Source organism: Cygnus olor, chromosome 2 (genome assembly GCF_009769625.2).
Source record: "Cygnus olor isolate bCygOlo1 chromosome 2, bCygOlo1.pri.v2, whole genome shotgun sequence".
Taxonomy (NCBI): Eukaryota; Metazoa; Chordata; class Aves; order Anseriformes; family Anatidae; genus Cygnus; species Cygnus olor.
In genome coordinates this window covers 141,474,390-141,500,140 of record NC_049170.1, presented here as the reverse complement: position 1 = coordinate 141,500,140, position 25,751 = coordinate 141,474,390, and the positions used below count along the sequence as shown (strand labels likewise).

General features: G+C 38.8%; 1 protein-coding gene across 1 annotated transcript; it reads left to right on the top strand.

Annotated features, from left to right (window-relative positions):
- Positions 1-12,757: 12,757 nt before the first annotated feature.
- On the top strand, positions 12,758-25,116 carry ABRA (actin binding Rho activating protein). Its single transcript, XM_040546725.1, has 2 exons — positions 12,758-14,033; positions 19,058-25,116. The coding sequence occupies exons 1-2, from the start codon at positions 13,303-13,305 to the stop codon at positions 19,533-19,535; spliced, it is 1,209 nt and encodes a 402-aa protein (XP_040402659.1). The 5' UTR covers positions 12,758-13,302; the 3' UTR covers positions 19,536-25,116.
- Positions 25,117-25,751: the final 635 nt, after the last annotated feature.

Genomic DNA, 25,751 nt, shown 5'->3' with positions numbered 1-25,751 from the left:
GCAGTAAAGATAGACAAATTAAATTTTTGTGAAAATTGAGTGAGCAGGAGCTAACTCACATAACCTCCAAAGATATCTCCAAAAATAACTCATCATACATTATCGCTCCTCTGATTTTCTGTGCCACAAAAGTACTTTTAAAATGCTTGCCATTTTTATTCTTAAACATTTTTAAATTAGTGAACTGGAAGAGCACTTTCCTAAAATGAATATAGAAGATGGCACTATATGAATATAGTGCCACTTTCTCAACATGGAAAACCCATCCACCACTGAAAAAAAAATAGTGAACATATATTCAGATTTCAATTGTTTATTCTCCCTTTTGTTAGCATGTGATATGTGTATCTATCACTGCCATTGCTTAGCTCTGCACCTCTAGCCTGAGCTGGGCCAGACTTGGGACTGGGCGAACAGGGACTCCTCGACCCTGGCAGGAGGACAAAGGGTCTGGGAAATGGAGGGCTCCCCCCTGGTTGATGAGAGAGTGGTTCGGGAGCATCTGAGTGGGCTCAATGCACACAAATCCATGGGTCCCGATGGGATGCATCTACATGTGCTAAGGGATTTGGCAGAGGTGATCGCCGAACCGCTCTCTATCATCTTTGAAAGGTCCTGGAGAACAGGACAGGTGCCTAAAGACTGGAGGATAGCCAATGTCACTCCGGTCTTCAAGAAGGGCAAGGAGGATCCGGGAAACTACAGGCCAGTCAGTCTCACCTCTGTCCCTGGAAAGGTGTTGGAACAGTTTATTCTGGATGCCATCTCCAAGCAATTGGAAGAGAAAAATGTTATGAGGAGTAGTCAGCATGGATTCACCAAGGGGAAGTTGTGCTCGACCAACCTCGTTGCCTTCTATGATGGCATCACCAGCTGGGTAGATGGGGGAGAGCAGTGGATGTCATCTACCTTGACTTTAGCAAGGCTTTCGAAACTGTCTCCCATGACATCCTGACAGCAAAGCTGAGGAAGTGTGGAATAGAGGAGTGGACAGTAAGGTGGGTTGAGAACTGGCTGACTGGTCAAGCTCAGAAGGTGGTGATTGGCGGCACAGAGTCCGGCTGGAGACCTGTGACTAGCGGCATTCCCCAGGGGTCAGTGCTGGGTCCAGTCTTGTTCAACATCTTCATCAACGACCTTGATGAGGGAATAGTGTCTGCCCTCAGCAAGTACGCCGATGACACAAAGCTGGGAGGAGTGGCTGACAAGCCAGAAGGCTGTGCTGCCATTCAGCAAGACCTGGACAGGCTGGAAAGATGGGCAGGAAGAAACCAAATGAGGTTTAATAAGAGCAAGTGTAGAGTCCTGCACCTGGGAAGGAACAACCGGACGTATCAGTACAGGCTGGGGGACGACCTGCTGGAGAGGAGCTCTGAGGAGAAGGACCTGGGGGTCCTGGTGGACGACAGGTTGACCATGAGCCAACAGTGTGCCCTCGTGGCCAAGAGGGCCAGTGGGATCCTGGTGTGCATTAAAAGGAGCGTGGCCAGCAGGTCAAGGGAGCTGATCCTCCCCCTCTACTCCACCCTGGTCAGGCCTCACCTGGAGTACTGTGTCCAGTTCTGGGCTCCCCGGTACAAAAAAGACAGGGAACTCCTGGAAAGAGTCCAGCGGAGGGCCACAAAGATGATACAGGGCCTGGAGCATCTTCCCTATGAAGAAAGGCTGAGAGACCTTGGTGTGTTCAGCCTGGAGAAAAGATGACTGAGAGGGGATCTCATCAATGTGTATAAATACCTGAGGTGTGGGAGACAGGGATTTGGCCAACCTCTTTTCAGTGGTTTGTGGGGGCAGGACAAGGGGTAATGGCCATAAGATGGAGCACAGGAAGTTCTGCACCAACATGCAAAAGAACTTCTTCACGGTGAGGGTGACAGAGCACTGGCACAGGCTGCCCAGGGAGGTTGCGGAGTCTCCCTCTCTGGAGATATTCAAGGCCCGTCTGGACGCCTACCTGGGCAGCCCGCTGTAAGGAACCTGCTTTGGCAGGGGGGTTGGACCCGATGATCTTTTGAGATCCCTTCCAGCCCCTTCAATTCTGTGATTTTCAGAGTGGTGAGTTCCATTCTGTGCCCTTCATTCTGTGGTTTGTCCACATCTGTCCACATCCTCTGGTCCCAACATATGTATGTAGTTGTCAGTATTGTCTATACTGTTATCATTGTTCTTCTCAATTAAAATAAAACTTTTTTTTTTTTCCAGTCTATCAGTCTTCATATATCACATAATAATTACTTATCTTTCCAGTAGGCTCACTGGTATCATCTGGAGTCCCTGCGTATCACGGCTTAATCAGCAGCAATAGGTATCAGAATCTTACCCTTACAAATCTCATGAGATTTGAACTACCTCTTGTATTAAAACATTAAATATGCATGAAATCAGACATCTGAAGTTATTTGTATGTAGAAAAAAACACAATATTCTTTAACTGAGAGCTATTGGTCTGTGCCTAATACTGAGTTTCCTAAAAGCACTGTTTCACAGCTGGACCTTGATCTCCGGTCTATTTTTAATAAATATCAAGAAACCATATAAAAACAAAGGCAATAGCCCAAACACAGGAAATACAATGGCTCAGAATAATGGTTTACTAAAGATGAAATAAAATAATGTTTGGATATATTTAGTACATACCAAATCTTCTTATGCAACTCACATGCAAACATTATAAACTAATCACTAAAGTTTCAGAATCACCAATAATTACTTTAAAAATAAGCTATAGACTTCCTGTAAGGAAAATAAATTACTACCAAAAGGTAGTGGAAAGAAGGGTGCTCCTGGCATTTATATTCCTTAACTTAGGTTTAGTTTTTCTATAGTAGACAATGGAACAAAGAGTTTTTAATAGATTATATTTCCCTAGAGTGGCAGCATTTCCTTGAACACCTGGTTAGAACTTTCCAGCAGTAGGCAAGGGAAGCAGCTCTCACTGTGATCTTTGTACAGTCTTATATAGGGACTACTATCATGTCTAATAGACATCCTTGGAGATCCAGAGAGTAACTTAGCAGTCAGTGCATCCTTTACAGCATACAGGTGATAACAATGCTTTCTCCAGGTTGCTAGCCAAGTCTGGCACTGAGTTGTTGTGACTTCGGTTCATTTGGGTTGTGTCCATTCAGGTTGATAGAAAGCACAACAGGTTCTTGAAGACAATGTTTTTGTTTGGGACACTACGTTGAGGAGTGATTGGACAAAATGCACTAGTGAAATCAGACGTGGATGAAAACCCAGAGTTCCCCATCCCAGTGCAAGCGTTCCCTTATATTACAGGTTTTTGGAGGTTATTTTTTACTCTCTCCTTCACCTCTTGAACACTGGACGTTTTGAGTTAGAGCTTTGCTAGGAGGTGAGGGATGTGAAGAGGTATTCCCTCCTCCTAGCCGTTGGTGACTGAGCTCTCTCCTGGTAAGCCAGAGATGTTTCTTTGAACCATTTCAGCTCCAGTAGTGCTTTTAAATGCTTTAGAACCTAATCTGAAACCTAATTTGGCACTACTAAATTGGAGTAGCACTCTTGATAGTGACCTGCTGGATCACTGGCCCATAATGAGCACAGTCCACGCTCTCAGACCACAGTTATCTTTTAAAGATTGAGGGGCATGGGTGCAGGCCCATAGTCAAAATTAAACAAGAAGCAAGTGGCAGCTGCACTGGCAAAATGGGAACATACACAAAACGTTCTTGCAACTGCTGCTTACTCCTCCAAGGCATTGATCAACAAATGCAGGTTTACTAAAAGGAGAGCAGACAATTTCAGCTTCTTCCACAAAACAGAGAGGAAAACCAGATGGCTTCTGAGACCCTAGGAACACAAGAATGCCTGAACTAGCAAAAAGCTAGTTTGTCACTTCTTTATCAGTCTCTGTGGAAAAAAAAAAAAAAAAAAAAAAAAAGAAAAAAACTTAATAGATCAGAATATTAAGACATAAATATGAAATATTTAGAGCTTATAGGAGCTTGACGACAGAACATCTAAGAGACAGGCTGAGAACAGTTAGTGTATTTTTCTTTTGTGAGGGAAAAATGTAGAGCAACTATTAATTTTGAAAGCTTGTACAGAAATACAGTCCTCAAGCCAGACAAATCTTTCTGCTTTCTTTCAGCAATTTTAATAGATTCTATGACCAAATAAATTCAGTCATAGAAATCAAATCTTCCCTTAGAAGTCTGCATGTATTTTTAACCTCCTTTATCATTAAGTACTTTTCCTAGTAACAAACTTAGAACCAACATTTCTCATTAATAACCAGCAGAAAAAGGTCTTCCTCCCTTTTACCTCCTCAGCTGACTGGTTGACAAGTTTCTGTGAACCCCTGCTCTGGGTACCTAACTCTTTCCATGATGCTCCTGAAAGACCTTCAGGGTTGAGGGGAAGGAATAACTGGGTTGGAGAGAGAGTAGCTGCACTAAGCATCCATCACTGCACAAGACCTTTCTCACGTTTCTACAACATGAATCTCACGAATAGCGCAGATTAAATCAGACTAAATTCATAAGAAGGTGCCTTTGAAGGCTTACAACAAACAAGTCCAAAACAATGACAATGAGAAATTTTCTTCCTACGTTCAACTATTTTTATTGTACTTTTAATGTATATACAGTAGATATATTTCCTGTGGATTTTTTCCTAAGCTGGTTGCCAAATGCGTGCAATATTGTAGCCCTGGGGCTCAACTAAACCTTGCCTTTGTGATTATTAAACTGGGGAGTTAAAAGGCAGCCTTATAGCAGGGATGCTGGGTCAATGTGTTTCCTGGTGCCAGTCTTTGCCTGTGAATTCCAGTCACAGAAATGCCTCTTATGTAATTCCCAGTGGTTTTCAAAATGTATGACAAGAAGGCTTTTATCTTTATTACTTCTCTCCTACCATTCAAAATCTCCCAGTCATTTTCTCTGCCTTTCCCGAGTAATGTTTGAACTTTATAAATCACATGCAAAGATAAATACCAAGAGACAAATAAAGGCCAATATTGATATAGTGCAGCAATTTCAGCAAAAATATTTATTGGCAATCATCTGCCTAAGAAAGAGCAAAAACAGATTACTTCTGTCTGACTGAAGTTTCAGCCATTGTTATTATACTGGAAAACCTGTTAAGCCCTCAGGGACAGATTCAATGGCCTCTGCCACAAACCTTAACAGCATCCACAGAGTAAAAAAGATGAATGCAGTAGCTCCAAAAATTACCATATCCAGTCAAGTGATGTGAGTAACATAACACTCTTCAAACAAACATGTGCTCCTCTTTTCTCTTTATTTTCTCATTATGTAAAAAACTCATTGTGCTTTGATTATTTTAAGAAAGGAGCTAGAAAAGCTGAGGCAGTATTGTGGAGCTGTTAAATAATGCTGAGTTTGTTGTTGTTCAGTCAAATCCCATTCCACATTCATCTTCTGATCATCTCCTGAGGTATACTACACTAGACTAAGTCAGCAATGAGTAATGATGCAGGGAAGGTGGTAGAAAGGTCCAGTGCAGTGAGAGCTGAGCACAGTTTACATGTCCAAGTAGCAAACCACCTCAGGCCAAGCAGCCACACACTTTCCAAAATCAGATGCAACCCTTGAAAATTCACCACCTACTCGAATCTTCTATGTTAAGCAGGCTAAAGTTACTGGTAAAGGAAGTGCCAAAAATGCTGATTCAGTCAAGAAAAGGGTGCGGGGTGTCAATTTTCTCCTCTATTAATACGCTGATCTATAATTTAAATCACTAAATCATCCACTGGATTAATCAGCATACCTGTCTGTGTGCCAAACTGAAGAGAAACTGAAGTACCTGCGACTCCCACAGAATGGTTCATCCCAGTTTGTGTATGCTGCTACCAGTAATTACCTATCCTTATATCCAAGAGGAAAGCATAACTTTCTCCCTTTCTGCAGTCTAATGACAGACAGTTTTAAATAACACCCACAAGGAATAGTCCTCAAGATCCAACTCATTACTTTCTTGCAAAGAGTTTTGAGTCTAAATCACAGTCTATTAATTACCCTTACATCATATAACAAGTAAGACAAACTTCTTAAGAGTAGTTTAAAAAGGAGGTAGCCATGTAACTTAATCTAACTTGTTCTCAAAGTCTTTGATCAAAACTAACCCCAGAGAGCCTTGGGAATATCTGCTCTAACTTCCCTGGCAATTGAAGACCAGGTGCGAGCCATGGAAATACTCGTGCAGCACTGCAAATACCAGCTGGTCTCCTGGGAGTTCCCATCGCTCACCTCTTGACACCTGATGTCAGCTGGGCTCACGCAAGTAACTCCACAGGGCAACCCTTCTGTCATAGAGTGGCCACGGGACTTTCGCTCAGCTCAGGACATGCAGAGTTAGGGGTCTACCTCTACTAACAAAAACACAGCTGCATGCTGTTAAAGCAGTTGGTGGTTAAGTGAGGAATAATAAATAACGCCGTGTCCTGCCTGGTGCAGTGGAATGTGACAGTGGGAGAGCGGACAGAGCCAACAGCACTCGAGAGATTTCATTTGTGTTACTCAAAGGTCAAGAACCGCAGTCGCAGTTTAAAGCCTGAGTATATCAGTACTGCTTTTTTAAATGAGAATCATCATGATGAATTTGTCAGGAGGATTTCTGTTTTCTACCATGGATTCCTCCAAATCTGGGCCATAACGTCCCACTTGTCACCAGACTGGGTGAAAGGGAAATGCCAACTTTTCCCTCCTTGAACGAACAGATTTTGGCTTTATTCAGAGAATGTTTTTCCCTGACAAAAGGCACCAAATTCAGTTCCTATTTTACAACTTCCTTGACAACATCTGTACACAGATTTGGGCTCAAAAATAAATCAACAAAAACATCTAGAATTCCGTTTTCACAAGGAATAGATCCTTTGTTTCAGGACCTTTAAGGATATGGAATAACAATAGAGCGGTGTAATTTGACTGAAGCACCAAAAATAAACTAATTGCTTTAGCCAATTGAGAGAGTAAAAAACAATTAGACAATTTTTGTCTAATTCAAGGCATTTCCTTCAGTGACTACTAAAAACAAATAAAAAAGTGCATAGAAAAAAAAAGTACTGTAGATAAATATTGAGATAGGCCTGTTTTCTCAGCTATGAGTGTGGTCCTGAGTGAAAACACTGAAGTACTGGATTTTATCTAAAAATTCTGTTTTTCTGTGGCTTTTCTTTCCTGATATGTGTAGGCTTTTCTGTGTTTGAAGAGCTTGGAACATGTTTCCTAAAACTTGCAGTGTGTTTTCTGCTCCCTCCTCAAACCAAGATTTCAAATCTGAGAGGAGAGAGAAGAGAAAGTTGCAAGTTTTGCAATATAATGACAATAACTAGCAACTCTGTTAGAAGCTAAATGTCCATTTTCAAAGATCCTACAAAACCCTGTGGAAGGTTGACTATATGCATCTTTGGATGTAACATGGAAAAGGCACATTTATGTCTTCTTTTTTTTTTTTTGGTCCATTTTGTAATCTGTATTGTCAAATTTTAAACATGCCTGATATACTATAATGATAATACAGGAGAACAAAGTGAGTGATACATATCCAGTAATAAATGGAGGTAAATATTCTTTGAACAGACCAATGATAAAGTATACAAATAAAAATATCCATTCAGTTCTGCTCTAAAGCATACTGCTCTAAACAGGAGACACTGTCTCTGAAAGGAAAATTTTTCAATAGTCGTGAGAATTCTTTTTTCCTGCCATATTTATCACTCTGAAATCTGAGAAACACCAATAAACAGAAACATGCAGTTATTTTAAACAGAAAAACAAAACTTAAAAGCCATAATGCATGGGAATGCTGCCTTATTAATAGTTGACAGTGATTTGACTACACCTCTTATCTCTGGATTTGTACCACCTTCTGTCTTTATAGAACAGTGGTTTTAATTTTTTTAAACTTTTTTTTTTCTTGGTGGTGTTTAAAATACATTTATCTTCTACCGTATTACAACTAGGTGTCTGATTGCAGGTTCTCCTTATGGCATGGCTCCCATCCATCTCATGTTGCGAAGTTATGTGAAGACTTTAAATTCCTTGTATCTAATGTTCCGTTCAGGGACAGGTTTCAGTAGCAGCCAATAATTTCATATTCTCAAAGCCATAAAACTATTTCTTGGTAAATTGTAAACTAAGATATGTCAACAAATTAGAACCACAAAATTAAACTGCTCATAATATAAAATTATATAATTTTCTTATCAGAAAAAAAAATCACTAACAAAGAGATATGATCAATATAACCTTGAATAGCAGCATATTTTCAGGTATCTTTTAAAATCTATCTTGTTTTCATGATCTTCAAAAATTCCTTCATACTGCAAACAGAACTGAATGCAAATGCTTTACTGCAAATGTTTATTTATACTTTTAAATGTATTTGCTTCATTAATGTTTGCTCCTTGTTTCTGTTCACTCCCTACAGATACTCAGATAAAAGATGTATTTATGTTTGAAAGCACGATGGTATTAAAAGGATCTGAGCTTACCTTCTTTTTTTTTTGCTGTATAGATTTGATTAAACTGCAGAGATTCCTTGTGGGTACTTGGATATCTAACTCCCATTGAAAACAGTGGGCACTATATGCAGAAGTAGGAAGAGAGTGTCAAAGTGATTTACAGCACTATATCCTAAAATTATTTTTTTGTTTTCTGTAAAAGTGAAGGTAACTTTAGAGGAAGGAAATATTAAAGACAGCAAAGACTTTTGTCACGTCAGTAGCTGTGCTTCTATAGGAGCTTGAAGATATATGGAGACACCTCTGTGCCCTGAGCTCGGTTTCTCTGAGCCGTAACACCCAGGTCTCTCGATCATGTTGAATGCTCATCTTTAGCCAGTTCAGATTACACAGAGCTGTTTTCTATCTTTAGGTTGACTCACGTTTAAGCCTGCCTCATGTAGAATGAGATGAGCTTTAGGGATATATGCTACAACTCGTTAGCTATGTTTGCTGCTGCTGGATGGTGGGCCTACCCTCTCTACCCCTGGTACCCTGCCACAATGAAGATTCTTTCAGATCTGGTTCTGAACAGGGTTTTCTTGGCAGTTTGTTGGGTGTATTTTTTTTCACAAAGTAGAACTGTCATCATAGGTCATGGATAAACCCTGATCTCTCATAGAGTTGAATTCTGAAATTACACATAATCAAATACAGATTCAAGATTCCCTGTTAATTACAGAAGGATAGCTGACTCAGTACAACAGAATTTCAGCAAAAAAAAAAAAAAAAAAAGATTGTGGTTAAATGCAAACATAAAAGGATGAAAACATTAAAAATAAAAAATAAAAAATGCACCAATGAATGTGTAGGCTGTTTTCTGTTACCAGAAAGAGAGGATCCAGTCCAAAGGCACAGGAGTGGTCCATTTCTAAGAACTGACACCTGCACTACACACAAGACTGCACACTGAATGAGGCACAGTTGCTCATTACTATGGCTAGAAGTGATATGTTTGACGTGAACTCTAAAAATAAGGAAAACCAGAACTCTAACCCATTACACCAAGGCTTTCTGTGATCACTGGCAATGTATAGTGTTCTGACACAACATACTCTAACAGTGTCATGATGAAAAGAAAACTCAGTCTTGAGATTCCTTATTGATAATGGCAGCTGGTTATATTTAACCATGAAACACAGATTGTTCTCATTATTCATCACTAACTCTGAGGAGGAAGACAGCATCTTTTATGAGCTTACAACTGGATGAAAATGAAATTCCTTGTTTTAATGCATCAAAAACATTGAATAACTTACATACAATGTCTGACAAGGTAAAAGAATGAAGGATAAATCCTACTTTTAAAATTAAGCATGGAAAGGAAAGGAGAAGGGAGAAAGGAGAAAGGAAGACAAACCAGTCTCCTCAGTGGCTGTTAATATTCCACATAATGGGACAGAAAATAAAATTGTTTTTAAAAACAGTGAAACTACAGAGAACAATTCATCTAGGGAAAACAAACAAACAAACAAAAAAAACAAAACTCATAAACAACTTTAAACGTTAACAGTGGTAACCTCTTAGATGGTCTTTCATGACTCTAGATTCAGGAAATCAGAAGTATTATGTGTAATGCAGCAATCCAAAAGGAGCTACAGGGTTCTAGGAACAACAGACTTGCCTCAAGATGTCAAAGAGATTGCATCCCAGAACTGCATGCAGTTAGGGCTAAGGAAAAAGGAGTTCACAGCTTCCAACTACATCACGTCTACTCATCCATTTATCTGCTCCAGATGCTATTACTCTCATATACCTTCTACGATAAACTATCCCTCAAGACTGACTTCAAGCAGAATTCTTGGAAAGTCCATTGGAGCACACCCTGTGAGGTATTTAAGTCATATAGGAAATGTGATCCAAGCCAATAGCTGGCTATTGGCTTTTGGAAGTGTCAATAGGGAGATTAGACACTAGCTTTGGCCACTAAGAATAAAAATGAAAAAATAAAAATAAAAAATAAAAACCTCTTACTGGAGCAAAACATAAATTAACTAAGCAACTGACAATGTATGAATCTGACTGGATGACTCAAACATTATTTATACTTCTCTCATGACAGACTTCTCACTGGCAACATCACAATGTAAAATAAGGCATCATTCAACATTTTCAAGACGTGATTGTACACCCTAAAATTAAGCATAATAAATTCAGCTGTCTTGGAATAATTACATTAAAGTTTCACTGGCACATTGAACAAGCCTATGGTATTACAACTTCAGCTTAAAATAGTGACCAGTTTAAACTAAACATTTGTTTAACATATTGTCATGCAACATGGATTTAATAGTAATTTACAACTATGATTTTGGTATTCAATTTAATTAGTCTGTGACTTTTTGGTGCCATTTATCTAAACTCTGTAAGCCTTAAGTCTGTGGGACAATGATTAATACACTAAAGTCAAGCCCATCAGGAAAAAAATAATTAAAAAAACCTCTTTATTAAGAAATTCTTTGAAATGGGCTGTAATTTCCAAGCCTTCAGAAGGAGTATAATTCTTTCTTGAGACCACAAATTTCAGTACAGCCACTTGCAAAGACAGGAGGAGAATAAAAATATCCAAGAACCTCAACAGGAATTGCAGTAATAAACCTAGCAGAACCTTTTAACAAGGACAGGTACACACAATTTTGATTTGACAAATTTTGTTAAGCAGTTTTTTTTGTTTGTTTTGTAAAGCAGCCACCTTTGAAGGATCAACAAGAGCAGCAGTTGCTATGTTGGTCAGGTTTTTGATTTTTATCTCATACGCAAAATTGGAATAGTACAAAATTAACTGGAAAAATCACATGAAAACAAATAGCAATATCTATCCATCAAACAACGTGCTCGCTAACAGGATCTCCTTTATACTTACCTGCTATTTTCACTCATTTTTCTAAACATGGATCATACAGTATATTTATGAAATATGACTGAAGTTACAAGAACTCTGGAACAGGCAAAAAAATCAGATTGATCATGCCAAATATATTAAAAAAAAATCTGAACAATTCAGACTGCAATTTAATAACAATTAATTCCTAAAGTCTTGGCCACCCTTATCCTCAAGAAATCATAAGAAATGATATAACGAACTGGTGTCATTCTCCTATGCTGCACATGCATTATTCTCTTCTTTCATCTCCATCTTCCTTAGCTGTTACAGAATATGCACCACCCTGTGTGCATGCATGACTGCACATGCGTACTTGTAAACACAAAAAACTCCTATTCCTGATTAGCCTTCAAGCAGTACCAAAATAAATGTCCAGTAACACATGCTTCTTAATCAGGTTGCACCAGTACACCTCATAATGGCATTTCAGAGTTACGATAAGCTGGTAATAGCCACGATTGTACAGTATACTGAGGTCATACATTTCTTTCTAAAATAAAAGCATGATTAAATATCAAATAGCAACACTAACCTACGTTATGTCATCAGTTTTGAAGAGGAAATGACCCCACAGATTAATGAGGAATTCTGCCTAGAAGTCAAAGGTATGATAAAGCTTTATTATTAAACAAGAGCTAGATATAATCAAACCTACTTGAAAAAGCCCAGCCTTTGAGAAAATCAAAAAAGGCAGAGTAGTAAGAGTCCATATTTATCTCTGGTATAACACCAATGAAGTCAATAGAATTCCTTGAAGTTCAGTTTGCCTGACTGCCACATGGCAAGTATGGCATGTCATCTGCTAAGCTGCAAGGTATGATAGATGGAAAAAGCAATGTCATTTTCCTTTCCTGTTTAGGAAACAATATACTAAGAAATAAGACGCTATAGGACTGTAACTCAGAAAATGTCTGTTTCTTATTATGTAACAACTGACAAAACCCACCAAAAAATGTATAAATCCGAATATGACCACTCTCCAGGAAGTCCTCTGGAATGAAGAAATCATGATTTTTCCTAGAAAACTATTTTTTTGTATATTGTAAATGCTGAACATAATTATGGTGTAAATAACATACAACTAAACGCTAATTTATATAGATAACTTCCTTGAAAAAGCAGTCAGAAATGCAACAGGTTACACTTTACTGTGTTTTTTTTTCAAAATCCTAAATAAAAATTAGGAGACCATTCATCCATCCAATCAAGTCAGACTTATTATATTAATCTTCAGACTAGAGATAGTGATTCACTCATTCTTAGCACTGACACCAAATACAATATTGTTCCTAAAACCCCCTAAAGGTACACTGTAAACAGACATAAATAGAGAATAACTCAGAACAGAGTAAAAAAATACCTTTTTAAAATTAGCAAACCTGGATTTTCTTGGATATGTGAGCAATAAAGTGAAATCACCTAGCATCTTTTTACAAAATGCATCTAAACATTTCTCATTCATAGCCTGCTTGTGGCTTTACACTCCGTGACTAGGGGCAAATTTTGCCTGCAATGCTGCGTGGTCTCTGCTCTGTCAGCAACTGACAGCCCCTAACATTTAGCCATTTCGGACACTCTGTTCAATATCTTTAACCCAAGTTCTACACTTGCCAACAAACTGGGGGTTGAGCAACCCCTGGGAAGAGTGCTTACAGGAGCCATGAATTTCTCACTATTCCCAGTACAGGTCTGTGTCATCCTGTTTACATCACGCATCATTCATCTGCTGTGATGAAATGCGATCCTGCGTTTTAAAAAAAGAACTCTGTAACAGTGAGGATACTATATCTTTGTGCAAAGTGTTTCACATATTTTCCATGGGCACAAACTGCTCCCACTTCTATTTAAATCTCTGTAGCTCTCTTTGCTGGACATTACTTGCTTCAGGAAGCTCATTCAGGAGGTGCTTAACATAAGAGGGCTAAGCACCAACATGGCAGCAGACAGCAGCATGGCTCCCGAAGAGAAGGTGAGCACGACTCCTGCGAAAAGGGCTGTCCACAAGATCCGAACTGCCACCTTAGTCTTCAGCTTGGCACGAGGTTGGCAGCAGTGGGTAACTGACCACAATGTAAAGCAAGCCCAAGAACCTGCCGGGTGGGTCCCCAGCGCAGAGGACTCATCAACTCAGCCAGTGCAAGAAAGACCCTTTGAAAAATGGCCAATTCCATCCAGCAAGAGAGACCAAGGAAAAGACAATGAAAAACCCTCAGCAAAGGAATCAATGACAATAAGAGATGCTGAAAAAAAATCAAGGGAATCGGATGAAGCCCTCAAAAAGTTCAACATTAAAAGCAAAGAGGTGACCAAGACAGTTGTAAGCAAAGCCTACGAACGAGGGGGTGATGTTAGCCTCCTCAGCAACAGATATGAGAACAATGGCAGCTCAGAGATGATCGAGCTCAAAGAAGAATCAAATGCTATTGACAAAATTCTTAGTGCCAAATTATCCCCCACAATAAGGAGAAAGTGTTCAAACATGGTATCAGAGCTGACCAAGGGCTGGAAGCAGATGGAAGAAGAGGACAAAGCGGGCACTAAGGAAGAACTGCTGCTTAACTGCCACGACGACAGCATGGATGCAGAGGACAGTGGCTATGGGGAAGCAGAGGACAGTGACCGAGAGGTGACGGCTGTGAGGATTAAACGACCTGTGCCATCTTTGTAAGTAAAACACCTTTGTTACAGTATCACAAATGGTTAGCAGACCCTGAAACAGGAACAGGTTTTCACAACAAATAAGTGAAATGAGAGCAGGAAAAAAATAAATCATAGCAAATGGTCAAAGAGAAAGAATTATTACTAAAGAAAAAGCAAAACAATAATAATAATAACAATAAAAAAAATCCAGAAGACCTTTCGCATATCTCTCTACGCTTAAGTGGTTAATCAATAACTTCTGACTGTAGACTTGCATTTCACGTACTAGATACAAAAGAGCACAGGATGTTATATTTGGAAAATGTTAAATTTGACACTAGGTTTATTGGTTCATCTAAATCACTTCTTACCTCTTAATATCTTAGTCTACATTTCAGATTAACATTTTTTCTTCTTCAAGAACCCCCAGCTATTCAGATGATCCTAGAGGACTTTTCTAACCTGAATTATTCTACAATTTCAGCAGATACTAATTCTAAAGCAACACACTTGAGCAAATAATATTTCCAAATATTTATTCATTATTTTGCTTTGCATAAATTGTGAATAATCTTGGGAGTGATTTGCCCAGAACGTCCAAAAATAGATATTGAGGGAATTACTTCTAGATACATATTAACAAATTCTGGGTTCACTGCTTCTCTTTGGAAGCTTTCCATATGGATTTGGAATTCATCAAGTCAAAGGATGGAACTTCTCTGTTTGTATTCCCAGTTCCTGTGATATTAGAAAGCATTCAGCCTGCCTTTACTTCTGAAAGACTGATTTGAATCATGCTATAAATCATTTCAAAACCATAAGTCATTTGACAAAAAGAACATTTGAATCATCAATTCATTTTTCATATTCTACGCATCTCTGTGGGTACACACACACGCTAAGTATGCTCATAGAGTCTGTTGTGGAACTTTCAGACACACAGACTTTCTTACGCCTGTAACTGGTGTGAACAGAAAGGAAGGAGAAAAAAATATTACTTACTGATGTAAGTAATCCTCATCGCAGTCTACAACTTCTACAACTTCCTCGTGAGAGGGAGTGGAGAGGCAGTTGACCTATTCTCTGTTATCACCAGTGACAGGACCCGTGGGAACGGTGTGAAGCTGAGGCAGGGGAAGTTTAGGCTGCACATCAGGAAGAGGTTCTTCACCGAGAGGGTGGTCGCACACTGGAACAGGCTCCCCAGTGAAGTAGTCACTGCACCAAGCCTGTCTGAATTTAAGAAGCGATTGCACTGTGCACTTAGTCACATGGTCTAAACTTTTGGGCAGACCTGTGCGCTGCCAGGAGTTGGACTTGATGATCCTTATGGGTCCCTTCCAACTCGGGATATTCTATGATTCTATGTAGTTATTACAGGTTCTAAAAAAAAAAAAAAAAAAAAAAAAAAAAAAAAAAAAAAAAAGGGAGAATTAAGTAGCAAAATCAATCATAGTATCAGACAGTTTTGAGTAAGGCTTCTTTCAGTAAGAGGACTGTGCTTGAAGATTACTACGCAACAGCAGCTGCATATTAAATTAAATTTAGAGTCCAGGCAGTAAACAAGTAAGGTTCAGCCACAGGCAGGCAGTCCTGGGGAAGCCTCCCAGAATTGCAGAAAAACAGCAGAAGCTGGTAGAAATTCCCCAGTTTGCTTTCCCAGAGACCTCCAGCAGAACAAACTTTTCAGAAGATGGCTACAAACAGTTGTGCTGTTGCCAGACAGTTGCCAAACCCACTCATTGCTCCCTTCTCAGGAAAAGATGAGAAGGTCCATATGTCCAACTGCAAGAGGGGAAGCTGTAGGCAGCTGTTAGAGACATAGCACATTATTCGCTCCAGCGCTCTGCTTCACAAACTCTGTAATGCCCCAGCAGACATGAACGTGCAGACGAGCCTGAACTGTTCCGGCACACAACTTCACAACTAACTTTAAATTCGTGATGAAGGAAAGCACTGCCTCTGGGGACAGGGTGTGTGCTGAGGCTTCTCTGGGGGCAGGGAGGGCAGCTGGGGCCTAAATTTGGCTGGGGCAGGGTCTGGCAGAGCTCCCCTGGCAGAGCAGAGCCCTGGGAAGAGGCTGGTGCCAGGACACGGCCTCCTGTCAGGGCCACAGTGTGGTGGGGCCTGAGTCTCTGCCATCTTCTGCTCTGCCCTGCATGCGAGACAAGCACAAGGGCGTTCAGGATGAGAAGACAGGCGTGTCACCTTCCCTGTGTGGGAACGACTAACTAGATAGCAGGAATCAGAGGGCCAGGACCAATACGCTCGATACTATATCCTAATTGTCATTTCAGAAACCAGAAACTGGAACCAGCACAGATGAAAACATCAAAACTGGCTTCCTGGTCATTCTGCAGACAGCCAGGCAGACTCTGCCAGTCCCACTAACTAACCAGGTTTTGTACCCCACTGCCAGCAAGCACTTACCTTGGCCACCATTAGAACCAGGACTATGTCAACCACACAGTAAATTCCAGCACAGACACCTAAACATGGATAGATATTTTAACTACTCAGACAGGGTACTAAACAGTGCTTTGCTGTATAACTGACCAGCCGTCTCCCACGAGGAACAAATGGTTAACAGTCAATCTGAAAAAGCTCTCCAATAACCCAGAGCTTGAAAGCTTGTGGTCTCTACTTTTGGGAGGGGCTGCATGCACTGTCCTTTGACAGAAATTAGCCGAAAAGCAAACCAATAAAACAAAGATTTCACACATTAGGAAAAGAGCACCATTTTACCTGCAAATGATGCCAATTAAAATAAATTGCTCAATAAAAAATTGATAGTAGAGGCAAAGCAGCTATCTTTCCTTTAAACTTTACATATGTTTTCTCCATATGTCTAGTTTTAGTGCTGCTACCTAGGGAAAAATAGATTAGCCATATTTACTGAGGTGCAAATGATAGAAATAACACCCTCTCTATTACTTACAGCCATCTCTTCCACAGGAATCTGTCAGGAGTCTTTTTCTACATTTATAGTGCTATTACCAGGACTGGATTTATTTTTTTTAAACTACCCACTTTTATGTATTTATTTTTTATAGCCTCAAATACATTATTTTAGCCTGCTGTTTTTATGAACCTTCCAGTTTGGCTTAATCTTCTTCAAAAAGTCCGTAAGTATATGATTGTTAAAGCACATCTCCTATTTTCCTCCCTATGTCCCAGGAAAAAAAGCATCAGTGCCAGCATTTTTTCCCTCACATCAGCACCTTCATAACCTCCAGCTGCAACATTTGCTGAAATCAGGCTGCTTCCTTAGTAGAGTGAATGTTAACTTCTACAGGCCTAGGAAATACTATTTCATTTCTGTTTAGGAGCCAAAGGGGCACAGCAGAGATATGTAATTCAAAACACTAAAAAAGGATTCATGCATTTTCCTTAAAGACAGGATAGTAGGGAACACAGGGCATGGGCACTGCTGTCGTACAAGTTCAGAATGCAATTTGGTTATCGCTTTGGTTAACAGGTAAACTTCTTTGACTCTTACAGGTAACAGGCTTGTTTCAGTGGGTTAAGCTCACAATCTTCAGTTTGGATTCACAATCCATTGCATTAGGCACTGTATAGACAGGAAAAAAAGGATTCCAGGTGTGTGACAGTTTATTATGTTAGCTCATCAACAAGCTAAACATAAAGGAAAATTGCACTTTGGCAATCAGAACTGGAAGATGCATTTAAAAAAAGGCAGTTAACAATACAGAACTTCTAAAACCACTTAGGGCATCGTAAAAACAAAAGGATAGATATAATGTTTTTCTCAACCATTGAAAAGATGATAAGGATAAGGAAGGTGATAATAGTATTCAGCTAAAAAAGAAATATGGGCTTCAGTCAGAAAAGATGAGAATACTTGCTAGACACTTTAATTAAAAAAAAAAAGAAACAAAACCAAAACCAACCAAACAAAAAAAACATAAAGCCTTTAGAGCAAGCCTTCTCACTCTGTTGTCTTCTCCTCTCAGCCTCTCTTCTCTCTTTCAACAAGCTTAGTATAAAACAAAGCCATGGCCAAACAGCAGGCAGCAGGTTTGTAGTCCTCTGTACAGTTTTGTTAACTGTAGTTTTGTTCTGACTGTTCCTGTTAATATTCAGCAGATATTACTGGGGTGGTTTCAGAGCAGCCTTCTGGGGACTAAAAGTATTAGAAAACAAATTACTTCAGCATAGCCACAGCACAACGTACTCCCTAGGCAAGCTCTGTACAGATGCAGTGACAGGATGTGGACAGCACAAAGACTAGCTCAGACTATCTATAACTCTCCCACAACATGTAAGATTGGTCACTAGAGGAAAGAGCATCAAGAATCTGTCTGCCTACAGCCATCCAGTAATAAAATGCTGCTACAAACATGTACATGCATGAGATCAGTTAAGATCTCTGAAGATCTCCTCATCCTTTGACCTTGACACAAATTTCAGTAGCCTTAAGTTTCTTCCATACACCTGCCCAAGGGAACATGAATTTTGCACTTCAAAAATTGTTCAGAACCATAGATAAAATATGTATAGGCAGAGCTGCCACTATACTTTTTTTGTCTTTTTTTTTTTTTTTTTTGAAATCAACATCTATTTTAAGGAACAGATTTTTCCAGACACTGCCCTCCCTATATGCTTCAGTCAAAAATAGGTGAGGCCCTGGTCTGTACACTTGCAATTACTGTCACTTGAAACATTAAGACAGGCAGATTTCAGGTTCTGCAATGCAGACAGAAATGGAGAGCCATGTGACTGAATGAAGGCGCAGGTAATCAGCAGCATACTGTCTCGTATCCCTACAGAATTCAGTCAAAATGGGTTCTAATCTAGAAGGTGGTAGCATAGATGAGATCAAGCTGTTGTCAGTGAATTTGCTTTTGAATGTCATCTGAAATGTGGACTAAAAGCCCTCAAAGAACTACTTTAGAACTGGTGAAAACATGCCACCTGGTGGTTAGCATCTGGTCTGGAAATATACAGTACATGTTAATATTAAGACTAGCAGGACTGTAATTAAACGATGAAATGCAAAGCTCAAATACTGTTTTTGTTTCTTTCAGCGCAAGCAAGCTCAGTGAGGAAAGGAGCACTAAGGCTCACAGGAAATACAGCCCCGTTAATAGCTTGAAGGACAGGTGGCAGGAATGGGCAGACCAGCACATCACGTCACAGAAGCTGAATCCCTTCAGTGAAGAATTTGACCATGAGCTGGCCATGTCCACACGCCTGCACAAAGGAGATGAAGGGTACGGCCGTCCGAAGGAAGGAACCAAAACTGCTGAAAGGGCCAAGAGAGCTGAGGCCCACATTCACCGGGAGATCAGGGACATGTGCTTCATCATCGAATCAATGGCTAAACCACGGCGTGACGGCAAGATCCAAGTCACTTTCGGGGAGCTCTTTGAAAGATACGTTCGTATTTCAGATAAGGTTGTTGGAATTCTCATGAGAGCCAGGAAACACGGACTGGTGGATTTTGAAGGAGAAATGTTATGGCAAGGAAGGGATGACAATGTCATAATTACATTATTAAAATAAGCAATGCTAGGACAAGAGCAACTTGCCTTGGAAAACCTCTGTTTTTCCCTTGCTGTTAGCTTTTGCGCATTTGGAATACAAGATTTTTCCACCCCCTGGACAAGAAAAGACATTGAGCATTTTTCTAAACATAAGCTTTATAACTATTGCATGATAAGCATCCAAATGGATTTTTCTCTGTACCAGGAGGGCTTGCAGGACACTTCAGTTAATTACTATATCAAAAAATAATTAAAGAAAAAATATATTGAACAATAAGCAGATGAACATAGAAAGCCATAGTAATACAAACAGCTACAAATGAATTCCAATTTTCACTTATCCTTACATTCAAGATCCTCTCGACCATTTAAACTGGGATATCACAAATATAAACCGCGCCAGATCAGAAGCTGAATGATTATCTAAACTCAGGCCAAGTTTTTGATCTGTGAAAACGACCTTGTGTGCATATTTCCTAACTAATCATTCAAATGCATGAAAAAAGGGTTTATTTGAACACAATCAAGGATGCCAAATTTGTTTGCTACAAACACTATAAGCAAATACTACTGCAGCATTATCTTGCAGCAACTACTGACAATTTTCTCTTACATATCACAGGAACTAAGACAAAATTCTTTTATGAGATTTATTTATTTATATAATTTATTAGATTATTTCATTTTTAGAGTTACGGCTGATGAACAGAAAACACCAAAGAGAATAAAATACACAAGAAGGTTTGAATAGATAGCCACATAGAAAAATCTCTTATACGATATTGTGCAATATATCATCTGAATATCTATGCATCTTTCTTATAAATATAGGGGAAAGTAACATGTAACATTCAGATCAAGATGCCTGGGCAAGTAATTTGCATAATGTAAAAACAATGTTGTTTCCCCTCATAAGATTCTTTCAAAGTGAAAGAAAAAATATCTTCTTAGAGAAGAAAAGGGTGTATGAACACCTTGCCTCTGTGATAAAACAAGTACTGCTAACATATCACAAGAGTACAGGTACTCCAGTTTGAGCCTCCAATGAACGTACAAATTATATCTTTTATAAGCAAGTGATACAAGAACTGGTTACTATGCGTCTCTTGTAAGTTTATGGAAAACAGTATTTTGGGCACAGTTATATGTTGTGAATCTAAGGAAGAAAAAATGTATTACTACTTGGGTTCAATAGCACTTATTTAGCACTAATGTTTTCTTGAGATCTCTCAGACTAATTAAATAGATCTGTAAAACTGACCTCTAAATGTGATATTTATGTATTAGAATGTTTACCTGCATATTCTTCCCTTATTCTTTACATCTTTATACAATGACTTACAGCTCCCTAAGTTGCTTTGAGAAAGTTTGCTTGTCAAAGGAATAATTGTAAATAAACAATTACTTTTTGGTTCTTTCTCCCACACACTAGAAAAAAAAAAGTATATACGTTCCTATTCTTAGAAGTAAATAAAATCACTAAGTTGTTTTGAAAAACAAGTACTTTCTCCTGTTCACAGGTACTGATGGAAGTGAAGGTTTCTCTGTCCAAAACACCAGAACAAGATTTCAAAGTACATGGAAATGAAACAACGTACTAAATATCTGTACAAAGAACACACCCTAAAGGCAGAACAGTCTGCTCAGAGAGGCTACAGAGTCTCCCACCTTGGAGATTTCTGAAACCCACATGGATGTGGTCCTGGGCATCCTGCTCTGGGTGGCCCTGTTTGAGCAAGGGGTTGGACCAGATGATCTCTAGAGGACCCCTCCAACCTAAAGTATCCTGCAATTCTGTGAAATGTTAGGTGAATTGCATCGTATTTCTCCTCACAAGAATTCTCATCTTATTATTGGACAACACAGCAGAGATTAGGTGCACACAGATACCTTTTTCGGTGTTACCTTCGTGGGTGATTTAAAGCCCAAGAATACTTCACCACTATATGAGGAATTATATACATCATCTTTCATTCAGTGTCCTTAGGCAGTAGGTACAATATATTTTTGTACTGAAACACTCAAACATGGCATTCCACCAAGAGGTGCAATTCAATAGCATGCATGTTTACTGCACGCAGTAAGAACTTGTGCTTTGATATGAGACAGATGCATGTCTCTCACCTTTTACTGCTCTTGCCCTGTACAATGGAGGGTAGGCAGACACCTGAGTTGGACTGAATAAGCTGCCGGCATTCTCAAATCCAGCTTTCTTCATCAAGGTTCATTACAGCACATTAAGTGCTTACTCTGAAGGTAACGATTGCTCATGATCCAGTCTTAATGTCTGAAATTTAAACATATCTCCATGTAAGTTGACAATGAGATTCAAAAGTTTTACCTACCTAAACATTTGAGAGCAACAGACTATAGACGTTTGACTTCTCTGCAGGCTCCTGTATGGCCAGAAATCATAATGAACAAGCCTGTACTTTAACAGTTTGATATAATGCATAAACTAGTGGAGGCAGGAAAGGCAAGGACTGACTAAGCTGCAGGAAAAAAACTTCTCAGCTGACCTGTAATTCCCATTGACCAAGGAGATGGGGAACCTTCCTGTCGTCTTTGCGGAATGTAGCAGAGAATCGAACTCCTCTATTTTCATACACCTTCAGCAACAGGACAGACCAGTGGCATTCTACTTTTTTTCTTGAACCTCAGCATTTCATTTAGCTGGTATCTTCTTGCATATTATAACATCAAATATGTGCATTTCTACTTATAGGATAAAAACAAGATTTTTTGAGAAGAGTAACATTAAAACAATTAGCGTGAAGAAAAAAGACTAGTCTTCAAGCTCACAAGCCCTCTTCAAGTCTCTCACCTTTGTATCCTTAGATCAACTTTGTAACAACACAATCACTACAATACAGCATAAAACTAGAGCTCCCTGCAAGTAACTTCTTAAGCTTCCCACATTTATAGTCATCCCGAAGGCAACATTAACAGCATTATGCAACAAGAAAGACCTACACTTTCATTTTTCCACTCAAAATATTTATTTCCAATTGGATAAAAAAAACACATGTAATGACTAATGATTTGTCTAACGCTGTTCCCCCACTTACCTTTAAATAGGAGGCATCATGCAAAGCCTGGTAAAACAAAGTATTTAATATTTTTCTTGCACAAAAAGTGTAAATATTGATATAGTTTATGATATATAGAAGTGTTTCATATAGGTTAAATGTTTCATAAAAAATCTTTTACATGAAGTAAAGATGTGGCAAGTTTCTGTGCAAAGTAGATGAAGAAAATAAATCCAAATTCATTAAAAAACACTGAATAAAATGTTTAGTACTCCATAATAAATAAATGAATGAACTCCATAATAAACAAATAAATGAATAAAGTGTAAAGTACTCCATAAATTCTCCATTTTAACTCCGTTCCTTTCCTGTGAAACTAGCATGACCTTTGCTGAACTTAAATATTCTACTTAAACTCCAGATAGTAAAATGAAAGTCAGAGATTGCTTGATTAAAGCAGTCTTTGTAGATTTTAAGACCTGACTTCCTATTTCTGACTTGCTTAAAATAGTTTTTCAAAGGGGCTAAGCGACACTGTACGTTTACAAAACAATCAGCCTTTCAGGTAGAACAAACAACACAGTTACTATTATGGTAGCTTACAGTTGCACATTATTTTCCTAAAGACTCTAATCACCCCTGATTATTTCTGATAAAGAACAATTCCTGATAGGTAACATCTCCTCCCTTTCCCTGTTTGAGTTTTGTTTTGCTGTTGCAAGTGTTGTGCAGTATGCTAGGAAAGCAAAGTTCCTTCCTTGGAATCAAAAAACTTCGCCTCCCCTTCTGTAGGAACTCTTGAGGTACATTTTCCATCTTCTGAATGTAGCTTTCATGTATTCTAATATAAATTCCATTTAAACATAAATTTCACCTTCACACCTCTGTGTTTTTTCTTACAACAGTTGCTGCAGTTACTTTAAGTGCATGGATCATTCACTGGATGCATATCCCATCCACTGCAAGTTAGCTTCCTCCTCCAATGCAGTAATTCCTTCTTTAAAGATTTCTCTACAGCCAGAGCTCAGTATTACAGCTCACTTTTAAAGTAAGGTAAGGCTACTGAAATAAAATTAGGTTAGCTGTAGTTGAAAATAACATTTGTGGTGAGATGTTTAGTTGTCACTGACCACAGAACAAATGTTGGCAAGCTCTGTTGCCACAGCTACCCAGCTGCTATGCATACATTGCACCATATCAACGTCTAAGTTAGTCATCCTGCCACCACAGGGCACAATGAAAGTTGTTTTGTGTTCAAAAGCAAGTTTACTACTAGCAGCACAACTATTGCAACATGGACTCAACAAGAACTACAAGCCTTGCCGTAAGTATGACAGCAGAAAGCAGAGCTTAAACAGACGTGACACTGCAGTGGGACAGCCAGCAAGACCCAAATCAACAACTTCAAAACCACTTTGATCTTACTACAGTAAGAATAAGTGTACACCATTCAATCAGCTGGACTTATATATAACATACATACGTATATATATTTGCATGCTCCAGGTACCACAGTGCAGCTCTATTTCATATTGCAGTAGCATGGTGAGAGAAGAGAAGATTATACCCTTGAGTTCCCCATTGCCATGGCAATAATCAATTACCCCACGAAGTGTGCTCATTTACAAAGGAAAAGCATAAGTGAGATTTAAGATTTGAGATTTAAAATAAATAAAATTTAACTTCAAATATTGAGTAGCAACTGTTTTTACTCCTCTTCAAATACAGGATTTTATGCAGATATACTAACTCCTGCATAAACAGACTAAATCTAATCTAAATATATATAGGTGAGCAGTAGGATGCAAGTACAAGCCACATGTGAGAAATCGTGGTCTTTCGTAGTTTAATTACTCCATTTGTATAATCTAACACAAACAGGATTTAGACCTGAAAGATGATGTGGTAATAACCCCAGGTATTTCAGCAAAATATCAGATTAGTCAATGAATAAATCTAAATATAGTACGCTGAGACACAGAGAGTCAGTTTCCTAGCACCAAACTCTTTCAAAATGTAGCTCATATGGCCTTCAGCATATTTCAAAATTCCTCTTGAATCAAAAGTAGGAGGTACAATGATAGTGCTCTTGATCTTACCTATACAATATGTATCATACAGAAGTTAACTTATAACTGCTCTTTGTTTAACAAAGCTCATGGTCTTTCATTAACAGACATGCACTACTCTTTGTAGATTCTTCATATGGTCTCATTATTGAGTATAACCATTGTAATTTATACTTCAACTCAAATTAGTTTCAGGTCCTTTAATTTAGTATTTATGCAAATATGATTAGTATTGTACTGTTTACTACACTGTTCTTGATTCCCATTATTGTGCGCCTTTTTCCAAGATTCAAAGGTATTTTAGATATTAAAGGGTTGCTGTGCTTTTGTATAATCCTTCAGAGTAACAGTAATTCTTTAAAGAGTTCTTCACAATGGCTTTTAAAATCTAATGTAGGGTTTATTCACAATATGTGATTCAGATAGAGACTAAGCATTTGAATTAAAGGATTTTTGCCAGCAAGGATAATCCACTTTTTTTTTTTTTTTAAACATCTGACAATAGTGTATTTCACTCTCACCACTTCCCATTGGGCTTTCAAAACAAAATTCACAAAGTTGAGCAACCCTGAAAGTCTTCCTTTCCTAATATTTCAGGTATGTTATATGAATAAGATTTCATATGATAGATGAGCCTGCAGCGTCCCAGGCATGGAAAGAAGGTCTCTGGTTCTTAGCTGAAGAGCCATCGGTATTACCTCACACTTATTTGCAGAAGCATAGACTGTACTTGCGTTGACAGTATTATTTAGCTCAATAATTGCAAGTTAAGACCTTATGCTGTTAAATTAGGAAAGCTCCAAGGATATTTTACAGCTCCTTTGGAAATCTGTTGCAGTGCTTAATTGTCCTCACTGTCGGGAGAAAGAACAAAACAAAACAAATTACTTTTGTCTAGGTGAAAATTTCTGCTGCTGCAGCTTATGGTTGTTGCCTCTCCTCCTTTCACTGCACACTTCCAAGAAGATCCTAAGTCCAATAAAACCTTCTCTTCAAATCCCCATTACATAGTTGAGAATAGCAATTAGAACTTCCTTTAGTTTTCTCCTTTCCAGGCTAGGCAAACCTGGCTTCTTCTTGTAGGATGCATGCTCCAGTCTTCCACTCATTTCAGATGCTCTCCTCTGGACTTACACC

Coding starts and splice junctions, on each gene's coding strand:
- ABRA (XM_040546725.1), top strand. CDS start 13,303: ATGGCAGCAGACAGCAGCATGGCTCCCGAAGAGAAGGTGAGCACGACT. Junction 14,034..19,057: donor AAACGACCTGTGCCATCTTT/GTAAGTAAAACA, acceptor TGTTTCTTTCAG/CGCAAGCAAGCTCAGTGAGG.